General features: G+C 33.8%; 2 protein-coding genes across 3 annotated transcripts; both read left to right on the top strand.

Annotated features, from left to right (window-relative positions):
* Nucleotides 1–905: 905 nt before the first annotated feature.
* LOC115714477 (transcription factor RADIALIS) lies at nucleotides 906–2792 on the top strand. Of its 2 annotated transcripts, none has more exons than XM_030643207.2 (2): nucleotides 906–1772; nucleotides 2194–2792. In XM_030643207.2, the coding sequence occupies exons 1-2, from the start codon at nucleotides 1540–1542 to the stop codon at nucleotides 2195–2197; spliced, it is 237 nt and encodes a 78-aa protein (XP_030499067.1). In that variant the 5' UTR covers nucleotides 906–1539; the 3' UTR covers nucleotides 2198–2792. The 2 variants fall into 2 exon arrangements, with proteins under 2 accessions (XP_030499067.1, XP_030499066.1); XM_030643206.2 differs by having other exon boundaries at nucleotides 912–1818; nucleotides 2194–2732.
* A 6194-nt stretch (nucleotides 2793–8986) lies between these two features.
* LOC115714403 (uncharacterized) lies at nucleotides 8987–13365 on the top strand. The gene is made up of 8 exons (XM_030643093.2): nucleotides 8987–9428; nucleotides 9821–9916; nucleotides 10145–10255; nucleotides 10656–10965; nucleotides 11125–11215; nucleotides 11501–11855; nucleotides 12082–12230; nucleotides 12589–13365. The coding sequence occupies exons 1-8, from the start codon at nucleotides 9162–9164 to the stop codon at nucleotides 13103–13105; spliced, it is 1896 nt and encodes a 631-aa protein (XP_030498953.2). The 5' UTR covers nucleotides 8987–9161; the 3' UTR covers nucleotides 13106–13365.
* Nucleotides 13366–14880: the final 1515 nt, after the last annotated feature.

Below are 14880 nucleotides of genomic sequence, written 5' to 3'. Positions count from 1 at the left end.
TAATTTTGGTTTATATATTATTTAATTAATATTATGATTTATGATGATGAGCATAAATAATAAATGATGAATTAATTAGCTCTAGTTGGCTTGGCTGCTACTGATTCTTGATAATAAATTAAGTCTGATCAATAATCAATAAAAGAAAGGAATCCAGTTTAGTCGATGGAACATGATGAAGATACTAATAGAACAAATTCCCATGTATTATTTACTCCAATATTGATTTGAGTGTTCATGAGATTTTATTAATTATCATCAGAATTCAGAATCATCCCCTAGCTACCTTCTCTCTCTTGAAAAAAAAATACAGTAGTATTTATGAGTAAATGATAATATTCATCTTTTTATAATTAGAAGAACAAATTATTAATCAAAGAAATTAAAGCTCCTGGAGTGTTGTTTGAAATTGAGCATTCCAATTTGGCACAAGTAGCAAAAAAACCAGCACCACTGTGAAGTGACATCGTAAAAATAGTAATTTTTTATAATAATTGTTAAATTAAAAATATAACACCAATAATGAACGAAAGGATGAAGACTGCATGCATCTCATTGTAGTTAGTATTTTTTTTTTTTTTGGTTTAAAACTGTAGATTGTTATAAGTTTTGATTTGCATAGAAATGTAAGCAAGAAAATCACTTATGGGACATATATATAAAAGAACATTGTTATTAGGCAGACATGTCGTCTTGTGATTGGCTAGCGATACTCCCTAAAAGTTATTATATTAAATTATATGGGACCCGATACTTAGTTGAACCAATAGCGATATTAACACATGGAGAGTGTTAAACACTACTAGTGCCCTTTAGCATTTCTCTATATAAAACTCAAGTTTAGAAAAGTCCTCATATTTACTCACTAAAAGTTTGTGGTTTTGTGGTCTTCTCAACAAAGAAAAATTCCAAGTTTAAATTCCCCTCTTCCCAAAGTAAAAAAAAAAGTGAGATCCACTATATTATTACATAAAAAAAAAATTACACCAAACAAAGAGTTATTCCTTTAAATTTTACATCCCACCACTTTCCCCAATACCACAGTGCACACAAGAACTAACATATAATTTAATATCGAGTCTCATACATATTTAATTACTATTGTCACATACCATTTGGTACATACCATTTGGTATTTTTGTCTTTGAAATTGATCCTGATTCTTCATTCTTTTCCTTTCTTTTTTTCACTATGGAAAAATTTGTTTGTCGTGCTCTCTTGTGGTTCTTAAGGAGACGGGTCACTTATATATAATATATTCTACCCTTTTAGAAGATATATATATTCCTTCCTCCAACTGGCTTAACCCCACCACACACACTACACACACCCTTTTAGTACTACAACTACACTACTCCCCTTTCTTCCTGCTTATAAGGAGCTCAAATCCTCATCTTTTTCTCTCAACCCATCATCCATTAATTTACTTACTTTTACACACTACTTGACCAGCTACAAATTAAAAAGAAAAGAAAGAAAAAACACCACCCCTTTTATTTTTTTCTTGTGTGTGTGTGTGTAGTGTTGCATTATAATATTATGGCTTCAAACTCACTTCGTAGCTCAAGTAGTTCATCATGGACAGCTATGCAAAACAAGCAATTCGAAAGGGCGTTAGCTTTGTACGACAAGGACACACCTGACCGGTGGCTGAAGGTGGCTCGAGCTGTTGGTGGTAATAAATCTCCTGAAGAAGTTAAACGCCACTATGAAATCCTTGAAGAAGATATTAAGCACATTGAATCTGGCAAAATCCCATTCCCTAATTACAGGTCTTCTTCAAAATAAAACTACTAATTACCCACAAATATTATACAAGTAAGTACTTATTTAAAATCATGTGGTCCAACTACTCCAACATATTATTATTATTATTATTAATTAGTTTCTCTCTTCTCCTTATCATTAGGGGCCTATAGGCCAACATTCTACTTATATATATACATTTAATGCAAAAGCCAAAAGGTGTTGCCTGACCACACTATGTTCACTCTTCTTATCCTGTCCCTTACCCAAACAAACTAAGCCCCATATATATATCAGATCTAATCCTATACATATGATATATAATAAAAAGCATGCAAAAACCTTTTAGTTGCATTATTACTAGTAATAAATACCACACGTGAATATATCTGTATATATATGATAATTTATTAATACACAGTTCTCTTTTATTTTTTTCTTTTTCAGGTAGTTCTGATCATCTTCAAGTACGTATCTATATATATCTATATATATTTATATATAGTTATGTTTGATGGCAACGAAGTGAAGAAAGCTGTAGAAAAAGTTGGGTGTGTAGGAAAGTGAATGAAGATAAAATTAGTTTGGTCTTCACTCAACTAAGATTCTCTCGATCATGCATGTTCCTTTTTCCTTTTTTTTTTTTTTTGTCTTTTTTCGTTTTCGTTTTTATTGTATTATTTCTATATATATATATATTGATGTTGTTAATTGTCTAGTCTAATCTTACTGTTTAACTATGAAAATCAAAGGGTCGTCATTCAATGTATGAACTGTTTAATTAGTATTTTATAAATTAATATGTATGTTATTATTATAAAATCATGTGTCCCCCCAAAAAAATGATTGTATTATATACCTATAATGCATGCTCTCATGTCCCTTTCTATATATACATCCACTTTTCTTAGTCAAAGCCACAAAATGATAAACCTTTCAATTCTCTAATGAATAATAACCACACAAACAAAAATAAATAAATGAAATTCTATGTACTTTATAGTTTGTAATAATAACAAATACAATGTAAGCGATTTTTCGTTAACTTAATTTAAGAAGTTAATTAATTACAGAATAGATTTAATAAAAAATAATGAAAAAATATGTGAACATAAAATATTTTTATGTAGTTAAATTTACATATAGTATACCAATTACCATTGTTTTTGAGTTTTAATTATATGTTTATAATTGACAAAATTTCTATAAATTAGAGTTGCCTCTTCTCACCTTTTGAGTGAACCCTACTTATAAGAATAGAATGATGATTACTCAATCCTATAAAAATTATAACTTATAAGTACGGTTAATTAATGTCCACATTTAATGTACAATAAAATATTTGAGTAAGAATAAATAACTTGTATATTTAAAATATAAAGAAGTAGTCTTTGACTTGGTCAAACCGTATTGTTTAAAAGCAGATGCATGGTGAGATCATTGAGATGTGTACTACGAGCATATACATAGCGGAGTGTGTAATACAAGAAGATGCATAAATGGGTGTGTAATACGAGCAAATGCATATATGAGTGTGTAATACAAGCAAATTCATAGTGGAATGTGTAATACGAGAAGATGCATAACTGTGTATTGCGAGCAGATACGAAATCCTTGTATTTTGACTAGGTACATCATCCTTGTATTATGACCAACTACAAGATCCTTGTATTATGACCAGCTACAAGATCCTTGTATTACGACCAGCTACAAGATCCTTATATTACAACTAGCTACAAGATCCTTGTATTAAGACCAGGTACAAGATCCTTGTATTACGACCAGGTACAAGATCCTTGTATTACGACCATGTACAAGATCCTTGTTGCGAGATGTTGAATGTTTGTCAAAATAACATCCCGACAACGCTGAAATACCTCAATTCATAAACTTTGTGATTTTGACTAGGTACAATATACTTGTATTATGACCAGCTACAAGATCCTTGTATTACGACCAGCTACAAGATTCTTGTTGCGAGGTATTGAATGTTTGTCAAAATAACATCCCGACAATATTGAAATACCTTAATTCATAAATCTTGTGATCCTTATTTAGACGAGGTTGCATCACAGGTTGAATCTTGAGTTTATTCGACTTGACTCACAATGTATTTATTGCGAGAATTGTTATATTTATGCCTTGTGACTTACAATTTGATTTGTTAATTAAATAGTTTAAAAAGTAGGCATAATAATTACCCTTTAAGTCATTTTTTTTATGTTTTGCATAAAGCTGACTTATTATACTTGCCTCATTCCATTATTTGAGTGAATCCTTATTTATAGGAATATGATGATGCATGGTTACTCAATCTTATCTTAGTGGAAAGTTACAAGTAGTAGGTTAATGTCCACGTTTAGCGTACAATTAAATATTTGGATAAGAATAAATAATTATTATATATTTAAAATACAAAGAATTGATCTTTGACTTGGCCAAACCATATTGTTTGCGAACAAATGCATGTGGGTGTATACTATGAGTAGATGCATATCAGAGTGTGTAATATAAAGATGCAGAGTTGAGTGTGCAATACGAGCATATGCATATAGCTGAGTGTGTAATACGAGTAGGTGCAAGCAAAATGTGTAATACGAGCAGATGCATATCTGAGTGTGCATTACAAGCAGATACAAGATCCTTGTATTTTGACTAGGCACAGTATCCTTGTATTATGACCAGCTACAAGATTCTTATATTACGACTAGCTACAAGATCCTTGTATTACAACCAACTACAAGATCCTTGTATTACGACTAACTACAAGATCCTTATATTATGACCAACTAAAAGATTCTTGTATTATGACCAGATATAAGATCCTTATTGCGAGATATTGGATTTTTGTTGAAATAACATCCCAACAACGCTAAAATATCTCATTTCATAAAGCTTAGGATTTCATGGGCGGTTGTTGTATCCATAAGTTGATCGATTCTTGGTAGCAGAAAACACTTTTTAGGGCATGCCTTGTTGATGACAGTGAAATCGATGCATACTCTATCATTTTTTATTCGACTTGGTTACTAATATGGGGTTATCTACCCAGGTTGGGTAGAAGGCTTCAATTATGAATCTGTTTATGCGGAGCCTGTCTACCTCTTCTTTTAGTGATTGTGCACGTTCTTTGTCCAACAATCTCCTCTTTTACTGGGCGGGAAGAAAGTTTGGATCAATGTTGAGGGCATAAGACATTACAGACAGATCGATCCCAACCAAGTCATCATGTGACTAGGCAAAAACGTTGAGGTTTACTCTTAGAAATTTTATTAAAGCTAATTTTATTTCAAACAGTAAACTTATGCCAATTTTAAGCTTCCTGGTCGACATGGTGGGATCAATTTCAACTTCTTCTAGCTCTTCTACCAACCTAACATTTGTGTTAGGTTCCCCAAAGTGGGGGTTCACATTTCATCCCTGCCTTGGGCAGATTCTTATTAGGCAATGCTTTTACCTTACTCTGAACTCTGGCCGGAGTTGTCCTCCTTTTTGGTCTTAGATAGAGCGAGGTTATAACATTCTCGTGTAGTTTTTTGGTTTACTTTCAGACAACCCACTCCATTTCTTGTTAGAAATTTTACACATAGGTGAAATACTGAAGTGACAACCTTCAGGTCATATAAAGTTGGTCGACCTAACATAATATTGAAGGCAGAAGGTACATCGATCATTAAGAATTGAGCCATCACCGTTGTGCTTGTTAGAGTTTATCACAATGTAAGTGGTAAATGGTTCTGTCTAAGTAGAGAAACACTTTGGCCAAAGAATCCATATACTAACTAAGTGCAAGGAACCATATCATTTAGTCGAAACCCCATCTTTTCATATGTTGTTTTGAACAAAATATTTGAGGAAGCTCCATTATCATCCATGGTTCGAGACACCATTTTATTTACAATCTGAATAACAACAACCAAATGGTCATTGTGGGGATAAATAATGTAGTCAGAATATGCTTCGATGAAAGATATGACTGGTTCTCCAACATGGAATTCTTCTACGGCTAGAACTATATTTGTCTGTTCATATTGTAAGGCCCCAACATATATTTCTCTAGCTTTGCCCAAGTCTCCAGCAAGGTGGGGGCCTTCAATGATAACCTAAAGATGTTCGTCCACTAGTGGAGGCATCGACTGATTTTGAGTGTTATCTGATTTGGTAGCCCTTTGTTCTTAGTAGGTCTTGACATATTTCTGCAGGTGCGGGTTTCCTAATGAGGAATTTTTTTTCCTGCTTCAAATTATTGCATTCATGATTGTCATGACCGTAGTTTCCATGAAAGCGACAAAACTTGGTGGTATCCCTTTTGCTCATGTATTTCTTTATGGGAGGAGATTTTTTATATGGCACTATGGACTGGGTAGTTGTGAAGATTGTTTCTATATCCTCGATTAGGATGGTGAAAGCAGTGAGCTTTGAGGTATTCTTCTAAGGATGCTGTTCAGAGTTGTCACTGAACCTACTTTTATTTCTATTACCCTGTCTATTGCCATTATTTGATCTTTTACCACCTTGGCTCGAGTTGCTGTGATTTTGGGAATTCTAGTCTGGCTAGACGAATGTATTGGTTGCAGTGGTGTGCTGTTAATTTTTCTTTTGTCCAACTGTGTCCACACACTAAACAACTTCTTCAAGCTTTATAAATTCATCTGCTCAGTCTAAGAATTCTGTTATTGACCCTACAGTAAGTCTTTTTATGTCTTTCCACAATTCTCTTAGAGGTTCAATACCTCCTAGGATTGCAGCAAGCCTACCTTCTTCAATAAATCTTTTCACTTTTGTTGTTTCAGTCATAAATCTACTGATGTAAGCTCTCAAGGGTTCCTATAGTATTTGTATTACTTTGACTAGGTCTTCTAAGTAAAATGAGAGTTGTAGAGAAGAAGAGAATTGTGCATGAAATTCTGACATGAAAGAATTCTACGGACTAAACATCCTTGGAGCTAACCTGAAGTACCACTGCTGGGCAACCTCTACAAAGTAGTTGGGAAGATTCTACACCGTACATCACCTCTCACTGCTTGTAAGTCTATTTGCATTTTAAAATATTAATATAAGATAAAGGATCTTCTTTGCCCGTATACATTTTTCATGTTGGTATTTTGAACGTGGGCGGTAGGTCGATAGTGTTGATTTCTGGTGAAATGGTGATCCTCTAGTCCGATCAAGTTTTAAATCTGTGAGTTTTGGGCAGTTAGGCCTTGAACGTGGCTCTTAAGTTGATCTATTTGTGCTTGCACTAATGGATCAACTTGACCTATTTGTTGACCAACATGTGACACATTAGGATCTCTTAGAACTGGGACGGGTACAGAGTAATTTGTATTATCTAGTTATACAGTAGGAGGGATATCAAGTTTGTCTAATCCCCTTCTGTGATTTAAATCATTCTTGAGGTCGTGCACGGTACCCAATCGGGTAAAGACTAATTTTCCTAGAGGCCTTCTTGTCTGACCATTGTGAACAAGGGGTTGGTTCAGTACCTCTTTCTGAGGACGGGTGTAAGGCTGATCATTCTCTCCCAAGTAACGGGTTGACAAAACTTGCTCGTCCACCATTTGGCCCACAATTTGACTTTGTGGCCTTGGATTGGATGGTAAATAACTTGAGTTTACTGAGGGTGTTCAGTTGGATGTTGTTCTGGCCCGTGTTGTGGCCTAAGAGGAATGTAAGCATCTGCTACTAGCTACTGGTTGGTGACTTGATAGGCTCTCCTACCTAGAATGGTTTTCGATTGCTGCTTGTTGGGCTCTCATAATTTTCATGTCTCAATCTTGCCATTCTTTAAACTGGCGTCTTTTTTTTTGGCAAATGCAAAATTTATAGTTGCTCCAATATCTTGTTGATCATGATGAAGAGTATTATTATAGCCTTGTATTTTCCCTAGTACAGCTCGCAAGTTATGTAATTCAGTGTCATCACTGATTGGCCTTTAAAAGTTTGTAGCAGATGGGATTTCAGTACAAGGGTTGGTTTGCTCAGTTTGAATACTAGTAGTCTTAGTCTCTTGCACACCCGGAGTGAACCTAGCCAGAGGAGTAGTCACTTTTTGACCTACAGTTTGTGGGCCTGTTGGTGGCTGAGGATTAGTCAGAGCAGGATCTGTCCTGGCTAGATCTCTATGGTTTGCAGGTGTCTGCACATTTGGATTTGTGGCCATTGGATCAGTTGTATCAGTGTGATTTCCCCTCCGTTTTTCTTCAACCATTGTGTGTCCTGAAAAAGACTTTAAATAAAAACTTGTGTGTCTTTGTTCTCAATGAAAGTACTAAAATATTGACCTCACTTTTAGCCAACGACAGTGAGTCAAATTAAAGCGATTGAGGATAATTGAATAACAAAATGTAAATAATGTAAGGTAAAGAAAATACCATAATTTATAAAGGTTCGACTTCTTATTGACGGTAATAGCCTACTCACCTGTATTTGTATTGACTTATGAGAAGAATGAACAAGAATGTTTTGATCTCACTCGAAAGCTCTTACAATGATCTCTAAATGTTTTACTCTTGAATCAGATTTTTTCTCTTGAGTGTTCTCTCTGAATGAATTTCACGTCCTTAAATAGTGAGATGAATCCACTATTTATAGAGATTAATTACATCAATTTGATTTTCCAAAATCAATAAGAAATAAATTTGGAAAATAGTTTATTTTCTTCTCTAATGATATGAATATGTCCCACGAATTTAAGGATTGTGTCGTGACTCGCAAGCTTTTTGGACATACAAGATATATTTTTAAAATTGCCAACTCGCATTTTCTGGTCGGTGCATACGAGCCACCTGTTTGATGGAAGCAGGTTAGCTGTCTATGTATACTCTGCTCAGATGTCACAATTTCTATCTGTGACTTTGAGAGTCATTTCTTCCTGTACGATCCACTAAGAGCAGAATTGTCTGTTCAGGTTATGAAATGTGTTCCACGAGTCACTTAAATAAATATTATGTTACTGTGTATGAATTTAAATAACTGTTAGTATTTAGTGTAAATTTTCTAAAAAAAATTAGGGTCCTATTTGTACTATTTTAGAAAATATAGGGTTCATTTTGTCATTTAACAAAACAGAGAGTCTAATTGGTTACTTTTGCAAAACACAGTGTCCAAAATTGTATTTACCCAATTTCTTCATTTATCATTATTATTTAAAAAATAATTTCACTGTATAAACGACTTGTCGTTAAAATGAAAAATTAAACGGTTGTAGAGAAAATAAAATTGCCCAAAAAGAAGAGAAAAAAATACACATTTCCTTTAAACCCTACAATTTAGGGGTTTAGGGTTTATCGTTCATTGTCGCGCCAAGCCTTAAAGCTTAAACCTTTCTAGTTCTCAAGCATCTGAACAATGACACCATTGCCATATTTCTGTTAGAACTTAAGAAAAGTCAATCACAATTCGAAGATTTTACAATGGCTGTCTCAAAAATTTCCTCGTGTGTAGCAATGGCGGCCGCGGCGGCATCGTTATCCACTCTCTCCGACTCCGCGTACGCCGATTCCTCATTTCGCTTCCCTTTCTTTTCTTCGTCTTCTTCGTCGGACAAAACGGAAAATTCCAAATCGGATTCTGATGGAGCGAAAGCTGAAGAGTCCAAAGGGTCCGGGTTCGACCCTGAATCGTTGGAGAGAGGTGCCAAAGCTCTTCGCGAAATTAATAGCTCTCCCAACGCTAAACAGGTTCTCAATTTTGTTGGTTTTTTATATTCAATTTCAATTCATTTTTCTATGCTGGGAAAGTTGCTGGAAATGGTGAAATTTAGCTTTGGGGTCATTTTATTGCCGAAGAGGAATATCAGTTCTTCTTGTATCTTTTTGTTATGCTGAAAATGAAATGATCACCCTTTTACGAAAACCTAATGGTATTTGTGCTCTTTAGTTAGTAGATGGTTTTAGAAAAAGAAAAAAAAGCAAATAACTTTTTAAATCATCTGGCTTAGTTTATAGGTAATGAAGTTTATGGAAATTAAAGTTAGCATTTTGGTTTTTGGGACAGATGAACTGAGATGAGATTTCTTTATCTATTAAGGTCAACTAAATAAATTGGCCATGTGGTGGTTTGTGTTTTGCAGGTCTTTGATCTCATGAGAAAACAGGAACAAACCCGCCTAACCGAGTTGGCTGCTGAGAAGGCTCATCATGAGGCAATTCAAGCTCAAAATGATATTGTGAGATACCATTTATAACTTTACTTTAAGGCTTCTTATTGCATGTACATTTTTGTTCATTGTTATAACTTATGTACCTTAGTTGTAATGAGTATGTTCACTGAAGTTCATGCTTCTGAGAGTTTGATTATTTATAATTTGAAGTTTGGTAGTGTCATTTTTTTCTTCCCATTCGCTTCTTATATATGCACCTCAACTTATATCGTATTCATCTTTTTTTTTTTACAGGAAAGACAGAGAAAACTGGCTGAAGAACAAAGGAATATAGTACAGCAGCAAGCACATGCAAAAGCACAAATGCTACGATATGAAGATGAGTTAGCTAGAAAAAGAATGCAGGTGCATAGTGATATCAGTATTGTGTTTCCTTAAAGAATTTGTGTTGAACTTTAAATTTTCAAGAATACACTTTCATGTTTCCATAAAGGCGCACATCCATAAGTTTGTTGAATTCATTATCGTGAAACGTACCTTAATCCTATCCTTCACCATTCTCTTTTTTACATATTATTATTGGATCTAATAGTATTTTCTTAAGTTGAACGCCAAAGTATTAATGAGGCTGAAATTGCTTTGTCATTACTCTTTCTTGTTTATTAGGTCTTCATTCCTCATCTATGCATAGGCTATGTGCATACAGCTATATAAAGTGCAGTAGAAATTAATGGGTATCCTTTTCAGCACATTAAAATGATAAAAATAGAAATCACTTAATTATATTTGTTTTTCTTGTTTGCAGACAGACAATGAAGCCCAGAGGCAACATAATGTTGAGTTGGTTAATCTGCAAGAGCAATCGTCAACACGTAAAGAACAGGCTCGTAGAGCTACAGAGGAGCAAATTCAAGCGCAACAGCGCCAGACAGAGAAAGAGAGAGCTGAAATTGAACGGGAAACCATAAGAGTTAAGGCGATGGCAGAGGCTGAAGGTCGAGCCTATGAAGCAAAATTGACTGAAGATCACAATCGGAGAATGCTTATAGAAAGAATTACCGGTGAAAAAGAAAAATGGCTTGCTGCTATAAATACAACTTTTGGGCATATAGAAGGTATACAATCAGAGAAACATGTTTAGAGATAGTGTTCTTTATTCTGAATGCTTTAATTTTGATGCAAAAAGTTCTTTTATTAACTGATTTTTAATGTTTTCATTTAAATAATATTTGAACATTTCTGTGATGTAATCCTTTTTCTATTACAATCTGCAGGAGGTGTAAGAAGTTTATTGAATGATAGGACAAAGTTGGTTATGACTGTAGGTGGAGTTACAGCATTAGCGGCAGGAGTTTATACCACTAGGTTTGTACACAATCCTTTTGCCTGACTTCAACTAAATCTTTAGTTTTATAAACTCAAATAAACCATTGGAGCTGGTAATTCATGATGAGGGTAGCTGACTGTATTGCAACCAAATTTACTGTCCCTCTAGTAAACACGAAACACCACATAATTAAAATTCAAATCCTGAATATTAAACGTAACACTTCAAATTATATCAAATTCAAATTGGTTTATGTCCATAATTGTGTTATTGATTGGATATCCCATCTAATTACCTTCTGAATTCCCTTGCTGTTTTTTCAGAGAAGGTTCTAGAGTTGTATGGGGCTATGTTAATCGTATACTAGGACAACCATCACTGATTCGAGAATCATCCATGTCAAGATTCCCAGGGTCAGAGCTATTTTCTAAAGCAAAAAGTAAAGTCTTAAATTATAGTACAGCAACTGCAACTGCAACTGCAACATCCGAAACTTTGAAAAATAAAAGGAGTCTTGGAAATGTTGTACTCCATCCTTCATTACAGAGGAGAATAGAACACCTTGCAAAAGCTACATCAAATACCAAAGCACATCAGGCACCCTTTAGGAACATGCTTTTTTATGGGCCTCCTGGCACTGGAAAAACCATGGTCGCAAGGGAGATTGCTCGAAAATCGGTATTTTTTCCATCTCACGGCTTCATGTATATATTTATTTGCAGGCTTGCACTTTTTTCAGTTTATTACCTTGCTGGAAATTTTCAACATGTATGGAATTCATGATTGGATTTTGTGCTTTACATGGGATAAGGGTATCAGTTGCATAGTTGAAAAGTGGTAGCTGGACTGGGTAGCCAGAACTGTAAAGTTACTAGTTTTAATGTTTCTCGGTTTTCTTGTGCAGGGTCTGGATTATGCTATGATGACTGGAGGTGATGTTGCACCGTTGGGTCCTCAGGCTGTTACAAAAATCCATCAAATATTTGATTGGGCAAAAAAATCCAAGAAAGGTTTACTACTTTTTATTGATGAAGCAGATGCTTTCTTATGCGAGTAAGTACTTTCTCTTCTTTTTTTCTGATAAATATATTGAACTGTACCTGGACAGAAAATATTGAATTTCAGAGAATGTATTGCTGGTGTTTGATTTGTTGGGGCTAAAGCTATCTTTGTAAAAGAATAGAAGTTAGTTTCCGTGGATCACTGATTATAATAAGCTTCAGTAAAGGGTGGTTTCCATTTAAATGGGACCATTTCTCTTTTCATATAGTGAAGGCACATCGTATGAACATGTCCTTGTTAAAAAGTTTGATTGGCATCTATTTATAATAATAATAAGAAAAAAGCTTTGAAATTTCTTTTCTTATCGTCGGCTTATACTCTAATACACAACTTGTTTTTTTGTTTGCAGACGTAATAGTACACATATGAGTGAAGCTCAGCGCAGTGCTTTAAATGCATTGCTCTTCCGAACTGGAGATCAATCGAGGGACATAGTTTTAGTCCTTGCCACAAACAGGCCAGGTGATCTTGACAGTGCCATCACTGATCGTATCGACGAGGTAATAGAGTTCCCACTTCCCGGGGAAGAGGAACGCTTTAAACTACTAAAGCTATATTTGAACAAGTACATTTATGGTGAAGGTGAAGTTGAAGATTCAACTAAATTAGGACATTTGTTCAAGAAAAAGCCACAGAGCATAACTGTAAAGGATCTTTCTGATGATGTGATCCAAGAGGCTGCCAAGAAAACAGAAGGGTTTTCTGGCCGCGAGATAGCAAAACTCGTGGCTGGCATCCAAGCAGCCGTTTATGGCCGACCGGATTGTGCTTTGGATTCCGAGTTGTTCAAGGAAATTGTGGATTATAAGGTTGCAGAGCATCAACAGCGAATTAAACTAGCAGCTGAAGGTGGTCAGCTTGTGTAGCTATAAATTCATATTCATTATGGAGAATTTTTGTTAGTTTTTTCTTTTATGTTTTATACAATTAACTCGATTTGGAAACTTTGTCATATGTATTATTCTTCATTTGATGAAGCAATTTTTCTTCTTTTTTTTTTGGTGGGAAAGGTATCCTTTTGGAGAGTCAAAAGATACGTGTAACAATTCATTACATTGTACTATGTAATGTCTTCAATTTCACAAATAATTTTTCTTCTTTTACTAATAAAGTTAATTTGAAATCACTCTCATTTGTAATGTTTCTCTTTTTTTGTTGTCAAATAATTGTCAAAATTAGAGGAAAATTTTGGAGGTTAGGTTGGTAGTTAGTTGCCAACTTTCTTTTAGATTGCCATGTTTGATGATGGAGAAAAAAGAATTTTCATTAATTTACATGTAACATATATTTTATATATAAATTATGTTTAATTTATATATAGATCTTATTTAGATATAAATTGATTATTTTACTCTTTTGTTTTTGTAAAATTTAAATAGTTTTTTTTAATTATTTATTAAACAAATAAGAATAAATAAATATTTTATTGCATATTTAATCACTTAAATATAATTATGAAAGTTCTAAAAATATAACTTCAGTATTATTACCGTAAAAAATTAAATTTAGATATGATTTGCTACCAAAAATTAAACTTAAGTATTTATGCCGCAAATTACATTTTAACATGATAATTTGTATGAATTTTTATGTAATAGGCACTATAGCTCTAAGTGGTGCACTCAGGGCATTTCCAATGGGGGTTATCCATGGAGTCGTCTTTGCCACATGAGTCTTTTGGTCAACATTTCAAACCAACTTTATGAATATCATTGTCCAAAATGAGCAATGATCATGTTACATTATTTAACTTTTTTTTAAAAGTTACTTTATCACCAATTAATTTTTTGAGAAATATATATAATTTTAAAATTTAATTAAAAAGTGGTATTATGGTGGGTAATTTTTGGAGTTGTCCACTATTAAAGTAATGGGAAATTCTACAATGCACCCCCTAAAAATAGATATATTGATGCACCCTTATCTGTTTTAACACCCGAAATAATTTTTTAGTCAAATTTTTTTCATGGTCATGTACGGTTATAGTTATTTAAGACATCTTGCAAAATTTTAAGAAATTTGAAAAAATTTAACATGCCGAAAAATACGTTCAAACAGTGTGTTGCACACGTGACTATTTTATTTTATACGCGTGTAAAATAGACAATTTGAACATTTTTTTATATTGTAAATTATTCTGAATTTCTCAAAATTTTGTAGGTTACCTTAAATAGCTAAAATGTACATGAATATGAAAAAAAATTAGACTAAAAAATTCTTCTGAATTTTATCAGTACATCTTTTTTAAGGGGGTGCATTGTAGAATCACCCTAAAATAATTTTTGTATCAATATGCGTCAAATTTTATGTTAATAAAAGAGAAGATAATAATAATAATAATAAAAATAATATTTTAGGATAATTTGTAAATTTTGTAGGATAATTTGTGTATTGGAGATAGTTTTGTAAACACGACCGAGTTTTTTGATATGACACGAAACTGGCACAAGTCCAAAAGGCACGAGGACGACTTGGCATGAAAAATACGGGCTTGGGTACGATACGGCACGATGCTACAAATTAGTACGACACGACACAAAAAATATATCCTTACTCATGACACAACACGAGAAGAACAAAAGGAACGACACATAAGTACAAATAGACTAGCCTGAAAAGCACTACACGCGAGAAGCTCAAA

Source organism: Cannabis sativa, chromosome 4 (assembly GCF_029168945.1).
Source record: "Cannabis sativa cultivar Pink pepper isolate KNU-18-1 chromosome 4, ASM2916894v1, whole genome shotgun sequence".
Lineage (NCBI taxonomy): Eukaryota > Viridiplantae > Streptophyta > Magnoliopsida > Rosales > Cannabaceae > Cannabis > Cannabis sativa.
This window is presented reverse-complemented; position numbering and strand designations above follow the sequence as displayed.